General features: G+C 42.3%; 1 protein-coding gene across 5 annotated transcripts in view; it reads left to right on the plus strand.

Moving 5' to 3' along the window:
- LRRK1 (leucine rich repeat kinase 1) overlaps positions 1-20,031 on the plus strand; it is a 120,976-nt gene that overhangs the window by 38,329 nt on the left and 62,616 nt on the right. For 4 of the 5 annotated variants that reach the window (XM_087856716.1, XM_087856714.1, XM_045795383.2 and 1 more), the window contains exons 3-6: positions 1,972-2,135; positions 10,097-10,268; positions 14,033-14,212; positions 14,629-14,777. In XM_087856716.1, coding sequence (XP_087712842.1) covers positions 1,972-2,135; positions 10,097-10,268; positions 14,033-14,212; positions 14,629-14,777 — 665 coding nt within the window. The other variant, XM_087856717.1, reaches the window with a different exon arrangement.

Genomic DNA, 20,031 nt, shown 5'->3' on the forward strand with positions numbered 1-20,031 from the left:
GGGGGTGGGGGGGTTTAGGTTTTGTAAATATTTTCTTCCAGTATATAACTTGCTTATATTTTTTTTATGGTAGATCAATCCTTTGATGAGCAGAAATTTTAAATTTTGTTGAAGTCTAATTTAGCAATTTTTCTGTTCACAGTTACTGTTTTCTGTGTCCGATCAAAGAAACTTTTGCTTGCTCTCAAGGCATAAAGATACTCATTTTTTTCTCTAAAAGTTCCTTAATTTTAAACTTTATGTTAGGTCCATGATCCATCTCAGGTTAATGCTTGTGTGTGGTAAGAAGTGGGAGCCGGGGTTTCTTTTTATTCATTGTGGATGTCCAGTTGTTCCAATGCCGTTTGTTGAAAAGACTGCTTTTCTCATTATATTGCCTTGGCACTCTTGTCAAAAACCAACTGGCTGTACAAGTATTATAAGTATGGGTGTATTTCTCAACTCTCTGTGCTGTTCCATGGATTTATCTGTTTATACTAGTACCACAATGTCTTGACTCCTGCAGGTTTTTTTTTTATTATTTTTTAATTTTTTTTAGAGAAAGAGAGCAGGAGTTGGGGAGAGGGAGAGAAAGAATCCCAATCAGGCTCCACACCCAGTGCAGAGCCTGACGTGGGGCTCGATCCCACCACTCTGAGATCATGACCTGAGCTGAAATCAAGAGTTGGACACTTAACCGAGTCACCCAGGTGCCCCCTGATTACTGTAGCTTTATAGTAAGTCTTGAAATCAGGTGGTGTACATCTTCCAGTTGTCTTCTTTTTCAAGATTACTTGGGATATTTAAAATCCTTTGAATTTCCATGTAGACTTCAAGATCAAATTGTTAATTTTATCCCCCAAAGCCTATGAGAACATAACTCCTCATTCTTTGCAGTCTTCTAAGTCGTATTTATAGAGGTAAAAGTTTTAACTCTGGTTCACTTACGCATTTGGAAATCTGGTAAAAGCCTCGGATTTTCTCCTCGTGCCTGCGCCCATGCTCGCACAGCTTTGTGTCCGATTTAGGTGTTCAGGCAGCCTCTGAAGCCTGTCCATCAGCCGTTGGGGTCCACAAAACCCCTGTTCTAATGAGGGTAGGAGCTGACTTCCTCGCCTTGTGCATCCTCAGTACCCGGTGCAGTGCTGGGCTCATCACAACTGCCCCGCGGACGCCCCAGCATTGCCGCAGTGGCCTCCTGCAATGCTGACCACTCCTCCTGAGTAGCACCAGGTGCTCAGTTGTTCTGGAGCAGCCTGGACCATCTTCCACCCAAAGCAGCCAGTGTCCGCTCTTGGAGAACAGCAAGATACTGACTGACGGCCGAGCCACACTTCCGATAACCAGAATGGCAGCGTCAGGCGATATCCTAGGGACACCCTGGGCCAGTCACACCAGTGCTCCAAGGGCTTCCCAAGGCCCAGAGTTTCAGGGATTGCCAAGACCATAATGTGGCGTATTTGTGCGAGGGCAGGTGTGGATGAGGGCTGCTGATTCTAAACCCCATGCCCTTTGTGAGGTTTTCTAGGCAGAGAGGGGATAGATTTCCAAATCCCTAGTCTTAGGCCTTTCTTTCTTCCCCCACTAGATACTATATCCCCACAAGGGAAACAGCAGGGAGACACTTTGGCTGGACCACCAGCTCTCCCACCAAAGCCCCTGCTTTTCTGTTGCTGTCAGTGAGATCAGCCTGGGTGTTTCCAGCCAGACAGCAGCCCTCGGTGTCCTGGACCCCCTCCGCAACAGCACAGTGTGGCTGCACAGACAGCCTGGCTCAGCACCAGCCCCACTCAGAAGTCCCTCCCCCAGGGCTGCAGTCCCGGGGGTCTGCTGTCATTGGTGACACTGGCATTATTTCAGGACCACTCCTTTCTCTTCCTCAGGCCTCAGATTTGTGTCATAGGGAACACATCCTGCTCTCCTCTCCAGTGATTCTCATGAGCAGCACTGGCAAGCGATGGTGACATTGTGTGTGTGCCTCTGTCTACCCAGGTGCTGAGGACATGGGCAGCAAACCGTCCACACCAAGCGGTGACCCCACAGCACAGTGCCCCGGGACAGAAGGCATTCATGCTGCATACAAGCAAGGAAACCCCAGCAGGGCCCGGCACCTGCTCAGAGAGGCTTGTGACGAGAGCACGTCCCAGCTGGAGAAGGTAGGGTCAATGCTGGCTCCTCCAGCCACACTGGGGACCTGGCTTGGATGAAGGTTATCACTCAGATTATTTCCTTGTTATCATCATAATCATAATGGGGATGATTTTTTTTTTTTTTACCTCCTTTCACATATAGTGGGTGCTGGTCCTTTCAAGCCAGCTTCTCAACCTGCCACCATCTATGCAAACCCTTTCACCTTCGCAGGGGACAGGGGAGGATTAACTGAAATGTGAACAACAAAGGCCAATCTGAAGGTTCCACTGACTGTATTCTTTGACATTTCTCTTCCATTATAAAAATAGCACATGCTCAAAAAAAGAAAATTTAGGAATATGTAAAAGTAGAGAGGAAAAGAACAAGAAAGTAACCATATTCCTAATGCATCCAAACAGTCCCACTTAACAATTTTGGTATATTTTCTCTCCATCTGCTGATCCGTGCATATGTTGTTGTTTCTAATATAGATACATCCATATTGTATATATAGTTTTGCATACTGCTTTTTCTTACATAATACCATATCAAGCATTTTCCATCTGATTATAAATTCTGGATGTGCTGTAAAGGAAGAAAGGTTTTTACACTTCACTTTAATTGATAAAATGTTGAAACCAGTAGACTTTGTTAAGCTATGTATGTAATACCTAGAGCACACACTTTAAAAACAAGACAAAGAAATGCACTCAAAAACACTATTGACCTTGGGGCACCTGGGTGGCACAGTCATTAAGCATCTGCCTTCGGCTCAGGGCGTAATCCCAGCTTTCTGGGATTGAGCCCCACATCAGGCTCTTCTGCTGGGAGCCTGCTTCTTCCTCTCCCACTCCCCCTGCTTGTGTTCCCTCTCTCGCTGGCTGTCTCTCTCTGTCACATAAATAAATAAAATCTTTAAAAAAACAAAAAACACTATTGACCAATGAAAATGAAATTTTAAAAATGTCTCAGAAACCACAGGAAGGCAGGGCGATAAATGAGAAAAATGAAAGAGCAAACAGAAAACAAAACAAAAAGTTTCATGACAGACTTTAGATTTAACATACAGATATCTGTATTAACATAAATAGTCCAGATACGTAAACTTAAAAGAGATTCCAGTGTAGATTTAGAAAACATGAGCAAATATGAGCAAACATGAGAAACTCGCTTCAAATAGGTTATATGTAGGTTTAAAGAAAATGGATAGAAAAAGATAGACTGTGCAAATATTAATCAAAAGAAAGAAGGAGTGGCTCAATATCAGATAAAGTAGACTTCAGAGTAAAGGAAATTATCATGGACCGGGAGACTATTTCATAATGATGAAGGGGTCAGTCCACCAAAAAGACATAGCAATCCTAAATGTGCCTGCACCAAACAGAGCTGCAAAATGTGACACAAAAACTGACCTAACAGAAAGGAGAACTAGACAAATCCACAATAATAGTTGGAGAGTTTGACACCCCCTCTCAACAAGGGGCAGACCAACCGGGCAGAAAATCAGCCAGGATACAGAACTTAACAACACCATCAACCAACAGAATTGAACTGACAGTTACAAAACATCGCACACAGCAACAGCAGAATGCGCATTCTTTTCAAGGGTCCACAGAACAGAGCTCAAGATAGACCGCATATCCTGGGCCGTAAGATAAACCTCAGCACATTTAAAAGAATTGAAATCAGACAGAATATGTTCTCTAGCTTCAGGGGAATCAGATTGGAAATTTATAACAAAAAGACAGTAGGAACATCTCCAAGCACCTGGAAACTAACCACAAACTTTTAAGTAATCCATGGGTCAAAGAGAAAGTCTCAAGGGAATTTTAAAAAAATACATTGAACTAAATGAAAATGAAAATACAACCTGTCAAAATTTGTGGAATGCAGTTAAACCAGTGCTGAGAGGGAAATTTATAGCACTAAATACTTACATTAAAAAAGAAGAGAAGTCTCAAAATAATAATCCGAACTTCCACCTAAAGGAATTACAAGAAGTGCAAAATAAATCCAAAGCAAGTGGGAGAAAAGAAATGCTAAAAGTAAGAGTAGAAAATTAATGAAATTTAAACAGAAAAACAATAGAGAAAATCAATGAAATAAAAGATATTTTTTTGAAAAGATTAACAAAATTGACAAACGTCTAGCAAAACTAACAAAGAGAAGCGAGAAAAATTATTAATATCAGGAAGGAAACAGGAAATATCTGTACATACCCTGCAAATATTAAAAGGATTCTAAGGGAACAATATGAATAACTTTACACACATAAATTTGACCACTTAGATGAAATGGACCAATCCTGGAAAAATAGAAAGTATGACTTATCCAATATAAAATACATAATTTTAATAACCTTTTAACTATTAAGGAAATTCAATTTATAATTTTAAACCTCCTAAAAAAAATCTCCAGACCCAAATGGTTTCATGGGAGAATTCTACAAAATGTTTAAAGAAGAATTAATACCAACTCTACAGACACTTTCTAACACTTCTGTGAGTCCAGTACACCTGATACCCAAACCAGACAAAGACAGTACAAAAAAGAAAAGTACAGACTAATGTCCATCATGAATATAGATGCAGAAAATCTCAACATATTACAAATAGATTTCAGCAATATATAAAAAGAGTTATACACCATGACCAACCATGATTTATTCCAGAGATACAAGACTGGTTCAGTGACTCAATAATCGATCAGTATAATCCTCCATATTTAATAGACTGCTATGACTGAATGCTAGTGTCCCCCCAAAACATGTATGTTGAATAATGTGATGGTGTTTGGAGCTAAGGCCTTTGGAAGGTGATTGGGTCATAAGGCTGGAGCTGTCATGAAAGGGGTTAGTGCTCTTATAAAAGATCCCATAAAGCTTCCTAGCCTTACTCTGCCACATGAGGATACCAGAGATCGTCCATCAGGAGGAAGGTACTCCCCTGACCAAGCCAGCACCCTAAATCTCAGACTTCCAGCCTCCAAACTCTAAGAAATAAATTTTTGCTGTTTTTATGCCACTCAGTCTATGGTATTTTGTTACAGCAGTTTGAATGGATTAAGCCATAAACTGACGAAGAAAAATCATATTATCATATCACTTGAGGCAGAAAAAGCATTTGACTAAATTTAATACTCTCATGATAGAAACTCTTAGAAAATTAAGAATAGAGGGGAAATTCCTCAACCTGATGAGTAGCTACAGAAACCAACAACTAACTTCATACTTGATGGTGAAATACCACTTTACTCCTAAGATCAGGAATAAGGCAAGTGTATCTACTCTCAATATAATACTAGCAGTTTTATTTGAGAAAAATTATACATAATTATATTCAGTATATTACTGGAAGTTCTGGCCAGTGCAGCAAGAAAAGGAAATAAAAGACATACACATCTGAAAGGAAGAAATAAAACTATCTCTATTTGCAGATGACAGTCGAGATAGAAAATTCATAAAAGAGGGACACCTTGGTGGCTCAGTCAGTTAAGCGTCCAACTCTTGGTTTCAGCTCAAGTCACGATCTCAGGGTCATGAGGTCGAGCCCCATGTCAGGCTCCATGCTCAATGCAGCCTGCTTGAGATTCTCTCTCTCTCTCTCTCTCTCTCCCTCCCTCCCTCCACCCCTCCCCCACTCTCTCTCTAAAATAAATAAATTTTTAAAAATCCATAAAAGAAATTATACATAAAAGAAAAAATTGATAAATTGGACATCAAAATTAAAAACTTTTGCTTTGAGAAAGACCCTGTTAAGAGAGTGAAAAGACAAGCTACAGACTTGGAGAAGATATTTGCAAATCACCTATCTGACAAAGGGCTCATATCTAGTTCACATATAAAAATCTCCCAACACTTGACCTTAAGAAACAAATAATCCAATTAAATAATGTATGAAACTGGTGAAGAAACATATTGTTGAAGAGTAAGTACAAATGGCCAAAAAGTGCATGAAAAGACTTAATGATTGTTCAACATCTTTAGCCATTAGGGAAATGCACATTAAGACCACAATGAAATATCACTGCACATCTATTAGGATGGCTAAAATTAAAAAAAAAAATTAGTGACAACATCAAATTCTGATAGGGGTGTAGAGAAACTATCTCATACATCATGGTGAGAATATAGAATGGAACAACCATTCTGGAAAATAGTTGGGCAGTTTCTTAAAAAACAAAAATACACTTATATTTGACCCAGCATGTGCACCCCTGAACATTTAGCCTTGAGAAATGAAAACTTATGTGCACACAGAAATCTGTGCATGATTGTTCTTAGCAGTTTTACTTGTAAAAGGAACTGGACACAGCATAAAACTCTTAGCAGATGAGTGGTTGAACATACAATGGAATATAATATAGATATAAACTATATAAAATATGTAATATGTACTATAATATATAAATATAATACTAAGCATTATAAAGAAACTCTTTGAGAAAGTTCCTCTTACACTGCTGGTGGGAATGCAGGCTGGTGCAGCCACTCTGGAAAGGTATGGAGGTTCCTCAAAAAGTTGAAAATAGAGCTACCCTATGACCCAGCAATTGTACTACTAGGTATTTACCCCAAAGAGACAAATGTAGTGATTCAAAGGGGCACCTGCACCCCAATGTTTATAGCAGCAATGTCCACAATAGGCAAACTATGGAAAGAGTCCAGATGTCCATCAACAGATGAGTGGATAAAGAAGATGTGGTATCCATATACAGTGGAATACTACTCAGCCATCAAAAACCCCCAAAATTTTGCCATTTGCTATGACATGGATGGAACGAGAGGGTATTATGCTAAGCCAAATAAGTCAATCAGAGAAAGACAATTATCATGTGATCCTACTCATATGTGGAATTTAAGAAACAAAACAGAGGATCACAGGGGAAGGGAGGGAAAGATAAAACAAGATGAAATCAGAGAGAGAGACAAACCATCAGAGACTCTTAATCACAGGAAATAAACTGAGGGTCTGGTGGGGAGGTGGATGGGGGGACGGGGTAACTGGGGGATGGGCATTAAGGAGGGCATGTGATATAATGAACACTGGGTGCTATATGCAACTGACGAATAACTTAATGCTACCTCTGAAACTAATGATACACAATGATACACTATTAATGTTCAGGGGTGATACACTATGTTAATTGATTTTAAATAAAGAAATAAACTCTTTGAAATATGCAACCACTCAGATGCATCTCAAGGGCATGATTTTTGAGCAGGAAATTAAAAAATCTCAAATGGTCACATTCTGTATGATCCATTTGTAGAACCTTCTCAAGACGATGAAATTATAAAGACTGAAGAGAGATTCGTGGTTTCCGGGGTTAGTGATGGTGGTGGGCAGCAGAGTGAGTGAGACTATAAAGGGGGCTCAATCTTGCAGTGGAGTGGTTCTGCACCTCGATCATGGTGGTGATCGCACAAGTGTATTCATGCAACAAAATGGCAGAATGATATACCCACACGGTACTAATGTCAAAGTACTGTCTTGATCTTGCACTACAGTGGTATAAGCTGTCACCACTGGGGGGAACGGAGTTACAGAAACATGGATGCCCCTTAGGACTGTCTGCTATGCATCTCTATTTCAGAGCAAAAAGGGGGGAAAATAAAATAAATAAGCGAAATATAATTCCACTTTAATAATATATAAAAACTGGCAAAAAGTTATCTATGGTGTCGGAAGTCAGGATAGTGGTTATTTCAGGTAGGACAGCGACCAGAAGGGGGCAGAAAGGGGACTTCTGGGCACAGATGATCTTGCGTCCCTGGTCTGGGTGTCCATTACACGAATGTGTTCACTTTGTAACAGTTCATGAAACTGAACACACAACGTGTGTTCTTTCCTGTAGGGTTGTTATACGCCAATAAAAGTTGCAAGGAATGAAGTGAAAAAACTGTGTGGCTTCACATTGGATTATCCATGTGTTGATATGGATGAACACATTCTAGAAGGCTATGTAAGAGCAGTTTTCTTTGCAAAAGGGCGTTAGGAAGTAGAGGCACGGAGCAAGGCCTCCTTTTTATTTTATACTTTTCTATGCTGTTTGAATGAAAATAAATACGTGCTATTGAGCCTCTGGGCTGTCTCTAGCCAGAGTGCCAGCCTGAGCCTTCCTGCCCTCTGGTTCCTCTTGCCCTCTGGGTTGGCTCCTGTGACATCACCACTTCGTGAGGATGGGGCTTTTAAGACTCTTACCCGCTAGAGTCTAGACAGCAGTTGGTTGTGTGTGGTGAATCATTTAATCAATCTCTGTGGCTTTTCCCGCTAATGCAAGTGCTTTCCTGGAATGGCAGGCCTAGTGGGCCCCACCCTGGGAAGATTGACAGGCCAGTGGTTTTTCTTTTCTGGTCATATTGAATGCATACCTCACATGGCCAGCTCATTCACTCCACTTACACAGCCTGGGCCTCCTTCCAAGTCCCACATTTCCTGGGAAGTCCTGGACAGAATGGAGAGAACATAGGCTTTGGCTGGACAGACCCCAGTTCAAATCCTGGATAGTTCTGCAGCCTCTAAACTCCCACTCTCCCATCCCTCCTGACCCACAAGATGGAAACACAGTGTGAAAATAAATAAAGGAAACCTCATTTAAAATAGGAGTCTGGAAGCCCTGAAGGGCAAATTCTCGTGAATTACCACTCACCTTAAGAAGTAAACCTTGCATTCCCCACGGAGAAAAAGCTTACTTTCCATACTCCAGTGGGAGGAAGGAAGAATTTCTCCTTGCCCAGCAACAGCCCAGCCAATGGGAACTCAGTAAAACACCGTCCCAGCTTCCTCCTTTCCCTTATAAAAGCAAGCCCCTCCATTCTGTTCTCCAGACTTGCCTATAGTTCACCATAGTTTCCTTGTCCTCCATTGCAATTCCTCTGCTATTCCCGAATCAACTCACCTTGCGGGTAAAATAACTGGCTCTTTTCTTTTTTTTAAATCAACAACAGATACAGTCCTCTTAAGACTGTTATCAGAATTAAGTGTGACCATGTAAGTAAAATGTTCCATGAAGCATCTGGCACATGATAAGAGCTTAATATATCAGTTCTCATCCCTGGGATTCTGTTGCCTGTCCCTGCCTGTCTCACCCTAAAGTGACTCCTATATTAGGAGTAAAATATGTGTGCTTGTGGCTGTTTTGGCAGATTCCAGACTCAAACTTAACTGTAAACTCAGGAAGGTCACAGATTGCCCCTGGCATCCTCACACTCAGTAGGTCCTCAGCAAATGCCAGTGCTGGCACCAGCCGCCTCGTTCCAACGTGGAATGATTCTGCATCTGCCCCCTTAAACACTGTGGATGTCCAAGTCCATCAGAAATGGCCAAGTTTCAGGAGGACTTGAAGTTTTAGTAATGCAGTCAAACTGTGTACGTGCCAATCAGGCATTCTTTTTTGCAGACCTTGTGAGCCCATGAAAAGTCAGAGCCATTTGTACAGTCCTCGAGAGCCATTTTCTAGCCGTGTGATCTTGGGCAAGTCACAACACCTCTCTGAACCTCCATGTTCCTTGTCCGTGGACTAATATGCTGCTTCAGATGGGGATACTCACGAGATCCCATCCTCTTGAAGCTCAGGGCGAAGAACAGTGCTGTCCCAGGGAAGGGGAGCCACATTTACATCAAATGGTCTAGCAGTCACATTCAGAAAATAAACGGAAACAGGTGACGTATTAGTATATTTTATTTGATCTGGATATATCAAAGATCATTTCAACATGTCATCCATATAGAAATGATTGACAAGATAGTTGACATTTTTGCACTGTCTTTGATGTTGCGTGTGATTTGACACTTCCAGCCCCTCTCACTTTGCATGGGGCTCATTTCAAGTCCTCCACAGCCGCACGTGACCCCGTGGGGCCATCCCAGAGAGCCCAGCTCCAGGCTCGCCCGGGGACTTGGTGAAGCACGTAGAGTTGATTCTCCTGGCCGTTCCTAACAGCAGCCATCTCACCGAAGTCCTGTCCCTGCTCTGTGTTGACCAGGGCCGGCTTCTGAGCATCTCGGCGGCCTATGGCGATCTGGAGACCGTCCGGTACCTTCTCACCGAGAGACGGGTGGAGCTGCCCACCGAGCCCACCGACGACAATCCGGCTGTGGTGGCAGCGCATTTTGGGCACACTGACGTAGTACAGGAGTTGCTCGAATCTTTGCCAGGTAAATCCCAGGGCCTGAGCTCCTTGCTCACCTCTCAGGAATCACCTCTTCTTAGGACTCAGACAGGCTTTGTGGGGAGGCAGGGGGAGGTTCCCCTGAAAATGCGTGTTTCCCTTGAGCTCAGGAGGTAAATTCTCTCCTGCCGTGTTTGATAAAGAATATGGATCCATGTCCCTTTTCCAAAAAAAATTTAATAGATTTTATCCTTAAAGTGGTTTTAGATTTTCAGAAATGTTGATGTGGAAGTACAGAGAATCCCCATATACCTCCCCCGCAGAAGCTCCCCCATTATATACATTCTGAGTCAGTATCGTAGAGTTGTCACAATTGAGGAACCAATACCGATGCATCCTTACCACCCAAAGCCTGAGATCCCATTAGGGGTCCCTCTTTGTGTTTGTATATTCGATGGCTTTTGACAAATGTATGGTATGTATCCACCCTTAGTGTATGATACCGAACAGTTTCACTGCCCTCAAAGTCCTCTGGGCTCCACCGAGTCATCTCTCCCTTCCCCCAGCCCCCCCAGCAACCACGGATCTTTTCATTGTCTCTGTCGTTTTGACTTTTTCAGATTGTCATACAGTTGAGCTCATAGTTTTGTAGTCTTTTTAGATTAACTTCCTTCACCTGACAATGTGCATTTGAAGTTCCTGCATGCCTTTTCATGGCTTGGTAGCTCATTTCTTCACATCGCTGAATAATATCCCATTGTCTGGAGGGACCATGCCACGTGGCATTTTTAGCAACTTGTAATTTTTTTACTCTGATAGCCTCAAGGTGTCCAGGTGCCTTTTAATTTCCTGTGGTGGCCTTGGACGTCCAGGCACACGTGATGACAGCGACAGACCGAGGCATTACCTTAGCGGTGGTCTTTGGGAGTGAGGGTTTTGTTTGGGAGCAAGACCAGCTTCATGGGTGCACAACAGCGCGGGCCCTGCACTCAGAAGGCCCATGCTTGCTTCAACACTCCACAGTCGCCATCTTGAAATTGGTGATATGTTTTTAAACAAGGGGCTCACCTCTGTATTTCGCACTGGGCCGTCCTGTGGGGGGTTGTCCAACAGTGTGCTCTGAGTACCTTTGTGCTCAGACTTGGTTCTAAGCCAGTGCCCCCTTCATGTGTCTGGAGGGAGAATCAGGACTGTGTTACGGTTCACAGGTGTAGGTTGGGTCCAGTGAGACATGGGAGGGCAAGGAGGAGCCTGGGCACCCCTGACGGCAGACCCTCTCTCTCTTCAGGGATCCCGAAGATTAGCTCTGTTCTAGCCCCAAACGTCTGCGCCAACTGGCTCACAACCTAATTGTGCCGTATACTTCCTTGAGCATTGCCTTGCCAGGCATTCTGCAGAACCTGAGAGACATGCAGACTTTTTAAAACATGATCTGGGTGATCCCAGATCTTGCATAGCTCCTGGTTAAGCAGGGAAATCGAAGCAGTAATTCCATGCAGTGTAACCATGCTGAGGTTGAAGTGTTTACACAGTGATCTGGGAGCACCCAGAGAGAACGGTCTGGTCTTCATAAGGAGCTGATATTTGAGCTAGGTTTTGCAGGGTGGGTAGGGGTTTACTTGGCAGACAAGAGAGGAAAGGGCTTAGGTTGCCCACTTTTGCAGAGCAGCAAGCTTGGCTGGACCTGAGCATGGCTTTCAGCTACTCTTGAGGCATCCTATCTTCAACTCAACTAGGGACAGAATTGCTGAGGACTGAAGAGTCTAGAGCATTGCTCTGGACCCTGAAGGAAATGCAGAGATGGGCAAAACAGTGTGTGTCCCTGTGGATTCCCATACTGGAGGGGAACACAGCCACTGTCGGGAGTCTATCTGTAAGACCAGAAGACACACAAGACACAACTAGAGAACACAGGAAGGTTTGAGAAGAGAAGCAATGAAAAGCTCACAGGGGGTAGGCCTATGATTGTGTAGCTGTGGACATCATTTAAAGTACGTCATTATGTAACATCTGGTCTCTGTCGCTGAGCAGTGAGGGAGCAAAGGAGGAAGAGGAGGGATGGAGACCCTAATGGGGCTCTCTTGGGGAGTATCACTGGATTTGGGCCTCAGAAAATTCATGTAGCAGTTTCCTGTGGTTAAGAGAACACCCTTTGGTTTCGAGTGTTTAAATCCTTTAGCTTTGCTGGGTTTAAGTCTTGACTTCACCATTTACCAACTGTGGGACCTTTGGCAAGTTCCCAAACCTCTCTGAGCTCTGATTTCCTCCTAGTAAAATCATGGCTATGAAATATAGCCTAATACAGCCTTCTCAGATGGTTGTACATCCACACTCAACAGAAGTTAGCATTGTGATGACTGCATTTCTCTTCTCTAGATACTGTTGCAGTAAGCGAGTTGTGGGTCACTTGTTAATATCCGCGTACCACCTCCTTTGAGTTGTTAATTCCAGTTATCAGAGAGAGAAGGGACATTTATTTAGCACCTGCTGCAGCCCAGGCACTGGGCCAGGCGCCCTCTGTGCTGGATTTTCATTTCTCCCATCCCAACCTTGCCCCTGTTTCCTGGACAATTTCCTACCATGGAGGGGAGGGTCCCTCTCTCCATGCCTGGGAGCACTTTGGTTCCTAAGGACTCTTCAGCCTCTAGAAATGAGACAGTGTGATGATGCAATTGGGAAGTGTCAGTGTGGAGGACGAGATCATTTTTCCATGGCCGCTACATCCAAAAGACATTGCATTACTTTGAACTTGAAGATATTGTAATAGTTCAGCCCACACTGTCCCTGTTCCTTCAACGTGTTAAGTGTTATTTCCTCCTGGAATTAAGTAGGTGGCTCTTGCAGGGAGTAATTCTCAAAGTTTTAGGCTGGATAGTTAGATCGATTTCTTTCAGCAAAGCCTTTTTTCTTTCATTTTTGAAAGTAATATACATATTCACAGATTATTTAGAAATGCAGCAAAGTGTCAGTACTCTAAAAACATAACGACAAATAATACATTAGAACGTACAGAGCCGAATACTTGAATACATTATGTCATGCAATCCTCACATGAAACTTGGGAGGATGAGTGCTATTATACCCATTTTACCAATAGGTAGAGTGAGTCAGGGAGAAGTTAAGAAATTTGTTTAAGATTAGGGGCGCCTGGGTGGCACAGTGGTTGAGCGTCTGCCTTCGGCTCAGGGCATGATCCTGGTGTTATGGGATCGAGCCCCACCTTAGGCTCTTCCGCTGTGAGCCTGCTTCTTCCTCTCCCACTCCCCCTGCTTGTGTTCCCTCTCTCACTGGCTGTCCCTATCTCTGTCGAATAAATAAATAAAATCTTTAAAAAAAAAATAAAAAAGAAATTTGTTTAAGATGACACCGCTAAAATATTTTAACCCTAAGCTGCTCGTCTCCAAAGCCCATGTCGGGTGAGGTCAGGGCTGGAGATGGGGGAAAGGCTGAGGCGAATGGTCACAATCCCATTACCCAGAGATACTACTGCAACACTGGGGTAGGACCTTTTAGTCTTATTTCCGCACATGCGGTTTTTTATCTAGTTACAATTGTACCGTATATGCTGTTGTGAATGCTGCTTTTCCTCACTTAGCATTAAGTGATGAGCAAGTGGGTTTTTAATGACGTGGGAAAATAGCATACGCAATTCAGAGGGACTATTCCAGAAAACACTACCAACTTGATAGAAGCAACTTATGGCTGGAAACGGGACAGCTCAATTTTGTCAGTGGTCCGAAGGGAGATCAGAGTAGGAACAACCAAAACTCTTCAGTGGCATTTTCCCTTTGTCCTGTCATCTCCTGCCAGGTCCCTGCAGCCCCCAGCGGCTGTTGAACTGGATGCTGGCTTTGGCTTGCCAGCGAGGGCACCTGGGGTTGGTGAAGCTCCTCGTCCTGACACACGGGGCCGACCCGGAAAGCTACGCCGTCAGGAAGAACGAGTTTCCTGTCATCGTGCGCTTACCCCTCTACGCGGCCATCAAGTCAGGTGGGTCCCCCCGTCAATCCTGCCCGTGGGAACCCTTGCAGGTAGGAGATGTGGGACCTTGTCTTCCCCCTCACCTCTAGCTCTTGAATTCAAGCACCTGTGTGGAGACGTTTGCAAATTCCGTTATTTGCCTCTCTTTCAAAATGTCCGCACCTTCCGTCATTGGCCCCACTCGCCCCTGCAAGGGGATTTCAGTGACAGGCACCAGCTGTGGCAGATGGGACCATAGTTCCCACTTCACAGGGCAGAGTGCTACAAAAAGTCTCCCACAAACAGGAACTTGCCACCTCAAGGGAGGTCATAGAGAAGGTCGACCAGCACAACTACCCTTTTCATTCCCATTTCACCTATTAGCATCTGCCATTTTGGACAACGGCGACACACTCTACATCCGAATGCCATTTTCTGTCCTTTAGGAAATGAAGACATCGCCATATTCCTGCTTCGGCACGGGGCTTTCTTCTGTTCCTACATCTTATTGGACAGTCCGGACCCCAGCAAACATCTCCTCAGGAAGTATTTCATCGAAGCTAGTGCCTTGCCCAGCAGTTGTCCAGGAAAAATGGTGAGTAGTCACTTCCTGTGGGTGAATGGATAAAGGGCAGGTGGTACATATATACGATGCAATATTTTTCAGTCACAAGAAAGAAAGACGTCCTGCCATTTTCAACAACACGGATAGACTTTGAGGGCATTGTGCTAACGAAGTAAGTCAGACACGGAAAGACAAATACCTATGATGTCACTTCTGTGTGGCATCAGACAAAACCAAACTCCTAGAAACAGAGTAGATGATTTGCCAGGGACTGGAGGGTGCAGAAAATGGGGAGATGTTGGTCATAGGGTACAAACCAGTTATAAGATGAATAAGTTCTGGAGATCTAATATACAGCTCTGTGATTATAGTTAATAATACTGTGCTATATACTTGAAAGTTGCTGAAAGAGTAAATCTTAAGTGTTCTCACCACAGAAAAGACATGGTAATTAGATGACATTATACAGGTGTTAGCTAACAGTATGGTGGTAACCATTTTTGCAATATGTGAATGTATCAAATCAACAAGTTGTATACCTTCAACTTACCCAGTATTTTTTTATGATTTTTTTTTTATTTGAGAGAGAACACAAGCAGGGAAGAGGGGCAGAGGGAGAGGGAAAAGCAGATCCTCACCCCCCAAGCAGGGAGCCAATACTGATGGATCCCAGGATCCTGGGATTATGACCTGAGCCAAAAGCAGATGCTTAACCAACTGAGCCACCCAGGCACCCCCAATGTACCCAATATTATATGTCAATTATATCTGAATAAAACTGGAAAAAAAATGCAAGATATAGTTTTAGTTAGTTTTCCATTTTAATAGCAAAAATAGTGTTGTGTTATTTACATTATCTTCAGCTTGGCTTTTTAAATTGAGCACTCTATCACGGGCTCCCTCTAGATCGGTCACTGTGGCTACAACTCATTCTTTAAATACATGCCTTAAATCCATAGAAGGAACGTAGCTTAGTTGTCTCTCAGTCCTTTTCTCATTGGTGGACATTTGGATTCTTTCTGGGTTTTGCCCCTTTTTATACAGTCTTGTTTTCTAGGATAGTGGCTTCTGTAGGTCAAAGTCCCCAAAGTGGATTGTTTGGGAATTACTTCCCCAAAAAGCTATGGTGATTCACACTTCCACCAACATTACGTGGGAATCTCTGTTCCCACACCGTGGCCAACATTAGATATCCAGGAGCCTTTTAATTTTCATCAGTCTGTTGGATGAAAATGAGATCTCCTTGTTTTGATGTCCACACTCTTATTATTAACATTATCGAGCATCTTGTCGTATCTTCACGAACTATCTGCATTTCCCCTCATGTGATTTGCCTGTTACTGTTTGTTGATTATTTTTCTGAAGGGAAATAATCCTTCTCATTTTGGAGGGTCTTTGTATATCAGATTTTATCCTTTTTTTAAATCAAACACGTTACCAATATTTTCCCCAATCCCTTCTTTTTCTTTTGTCTTATCTTTTGTGATAACAAAGATACAAGAATATGTAATCAAATATGTTTTTTGTTATGGCATCTGGGTTATATAAGAAGGTTATTTCCCCCTCAGTTTTATATGAATATTCTCCTCCTGGGGTATCTCATGATATTTTTATTCTTTTAGCGTTTACATTTTAAGCTTTATTTTTTCTGATATTTATTTGTATGTGAGGTATGAGGGAGAGAATCTAGCTTTCATCTTTTCTAGATGGGTAATCAGTTAATCTAGCACAGTTTTTTAAATAGAGCTTCCTTCCCTTCTGAATTGAAAGGTCATTGTTAGTATTTTCCCTAGTATCTATCTGTGTGCATTTTTGGATTCTCTGTACTGGTCCACTGGCCTCTTAATCTGTTTCTAGGTAAATGCCATACTGTTTTCATAATGGACATTTCATTTAAGTCTTACAGCCTATTAATGCATGCTTTCTACTTGTTTGGTTTTTTTCTTTGAAAATATCTTGACTGTTACTAGACATTTGTTCTTACTTTTGTGCATTTCCCATGATGACTCTATTTGTGCAGCTTTCATGTTCTTTAATGAGATTTTGTATTTTATTTATCTTATGTAGTTTTCATATTTTTAATGAGATTTTGTCATTTTCTTCATAAAGAACCTGGACCTGCCGTGTTCATTTGTGTTTTCTTTCTTGTTTTTGCCACAGTATGAATGGAATATGATTCGTTTCCATTTCTATTTCCAACCTATTGGTACTGGTATGGAGAAAAGCTCTTGTTTGTTTATGTTTTATCCAGTCGCTTTACCAAATTCTCTTATTAATTCTAATAGTTTTTAGAGGAGTTCCTTGAGACTTTTAGGTATATGATCAGGTCATCTGCAAATTCCAAATAGGTTTGTCCCTCTTTTCTAATATTTATGTAACTTATTTTATTTCATGTATCACTAGAAATTTCAGAAGTTGAATCATCATGAGGATAGCAGATACCTCTCTCTTGTTCCTGATTTTAAAGGTCTTGACCTCAGCAATTTATAGGCATTTGCTGTAGATTTTTGGTAAATAGACTGCTGTTAGATTTAGGTAGTTTCCATGTAGTTCTTTTTTTGCTTAAGAGTTTTTATTGGGAAAGATTGCTGGATTTTGTCAAATGCCTTTTTGGCAGCTATTGATGTAATTCATGTTGCTTTTCTAGTTTAATGTGTTGATGTAATGATGATGATGATGATATATTTCCCTTTTCATTTATGATGTTGGACAGTTTTACTTTTTCTCTTTTGAACTTAATCAGACCAGCCAAGGATTTACATGTTCAAGTGGTCTTGTCAAAGGACTTGTTAGATTTTATTTACTTTTTTATGATTGGTTCTGTCTGTTATTTCATTAACTTTAGCTTTTATCTGTACTAAAACCTTCATATTTTCTTGTTAGAGTATTTTATTTGTCTCTAAGTATTTTGGGTATTGTGTTTAAGGCAAGGCCATGGCATGAGACTTCATGGTCTAATCTGGGCTCCAGACCTTTGTCTGGTAACTTTACCTCTCTGTATTTTGGTTTCCTCATCTGAGAGGTAAGCAAAATAAAGAGAAAGTATCTGTCTTGGAAGGATACTTGACAATTAAATGTGGTCATAGTTGTAACATTCTAAAACCAATGCCTGGCACATGGTAAGTACCTAATAGATGATAGCTGTTGTTATTGGAGCTCTTTTTTTAGATTTCTGGAGTTGAATATTTTTCTTTTTTCCTCTAATTTTATCTTGTCAGTTGCCTATGGAAGTCTTTCATGTGCTGTCGATTTGTGCTAGCTTTATCAGAACCTGAAATACATGCATGCATATATGTACACATATTCATATGTATAAATATATATATGTATTTCCTACTTCTAATTTTTTTCTAGTTCTTCACATTGTTCTACGAGTTTTTGCTTTATAGGCCTGTTTAATGGCTTTATGCCTCATTTTGACTTATTTCATGGTGTCAAATACCTGCTTTAATCCTGTTCATGCTTCTGTCCTTAAAATTGGGATTGTCTGCTGTTCACCTGGCACACTGCCTTCTTTTTTTTTTTTTTTGCATCAACATTGTACAAGTTTTCCAGGACATTCATCTTCCGTTTTTTCATTGTCTCAGGTGTATTTCTTATAAACAGCATTTAGTTTTTCATTCCATCTGAGAGTGTGTCTTTGAGGAGTCCCCTCAATTCACATTTGTGTGAGACCTGTCATACTGATTTATTACTTGCATCTATTTGTATTATATTTATTGCTATTTTCTTTTAATTGTTCTCTTATTCTTGCTGGTTTCCTGGTTTTTAAAGTATACCAATATTCTTATCGATAGTAAATGTACAATAAATATCAAATATTAGCCTCACTTTGTAAAAGGAAATAGTGATCATGCAGCCCTTACCTTTATATTGTGCTTGGTGTTTTTCCCAACACTTTCTTATCCTACTTGATCACGACAACACCTTGGTAAGAACTGCAGGGAATAGAATCTGTTTTCCTGTTGAAGATATTGTGGTTTAGAGACATCCTGTTCCTTGTCCAAGGACAGCAAATACTAAACATTTATACTCAGCCCAGAACTTGAGTCTCCTGAACTCAGGGCTTTTCCCATTTCATGATTCCTGAATCCTGTCCCTCCCAAGCACATCAGTGGCTGTCACACTTTTCTGTACACTGACTCCCTGGGAACTTTTAAAAAACCCCGTGCTCATGTCACACCTGACACTAATTGAATCTAAATCTCAGATGGGACCTGCCTCAGTTTCGTTTAAAAAATTCCCCAGGCGATTCCAGTGTGCACCCAAGCAGGAGAGCCAGTGACTGATTTTCTTGGCTGAAGGTTAAAAGCAGAAAGGGTTGGCATCTCTATCTGCCATCTTTTCCACAGGGTAACGCCTGCTGCGTTTGCCAAGACAGGCATAGAGCATAAACGTGATGATTGCATTTTAGGAGGAGAAGACAAGGAAAAGACAATGTTACTTTTTTTCTCCTTGGCCTAGAAGAGAAAATGAAATTACAGTGCCCGATGAGTCACAAGGCTTTTTTGGGCTTCCCCAAAGCAGGTGGTATTTTTATTATTCATGTGAATTTCAAAGGCAAGTGCCTCGCAGTGGGTGTGTCTGGCTGCCTGTGATCTAAAACCTGTGATAGCACATTCCTTCAGTGCTGCTTCCAGAAGAGAGGGAGGCAGGCAGCCCAGAGGGACCCCACAGTCAGGAACGATGACTCAGGAACCAAAGGTAAGTGCTGCCACCTTCCCAGGTGTGCCGGGGGTCTGACCTGGCATTTTTGGTTCCAAAGAGGAGACAATGGCAGTCATGCAAAGGGTGCTTTGCTGCCCTGTATACACGGCCTGAGAGCTCCCTTGGCTTTGTGGGCATTTGTGGCCGTGACCTTGCTGAATTAGTCATCTCGTCTTTTGTGTGTTTATGCTCTTGCCTCCTCCACCGGCTAGGAGGTATTTTTTTTTTTTAATGTAATTGCTGCGTCGGTGGAAACCACAGCCAGGGAAGGTCCAGAGCCTTCCTGCAGGCCTCTGGGTCAGGCATCCCCTCGTTCCCAGGCTGCCAGAGCCTGCCTCTGCCCACAAACGGGACCTGCAGAGAAGCCCACGTTGATTTTCCACTGGCAGGGGAAGGCGACTTCGGTTTTGTTGGTGTTGGGTAAGGAAGGTCCGAGAGCCCACACCACGTGGTCTGGACAGACTTTTAGAAGAGCAAACCCAAAGCCAAGTCGGACCTGGCCAGAGCTGTGTCTTGGCTCTGGTTGGCTGGCGCCCCTCGTGAAAGCTGCCAAACTCTTGCCTGAACGTTTAACGAG

The sequence above is a fragment of the Ursus americanus genome, chromosome 28 (assembly GCF_024610735.1).
Source record: "Ursus americanus isolate L20-20 chromosome 28, mUrsAme1.1.p, whole genome shotgun sequence".
Classification (NCBI taxonomy): domain Eukaryota; kingdom Metazoa; phylum Chordata; class Mammalia; order Carnivora; family Ursidae; genus Ursus; species Ursus americanus.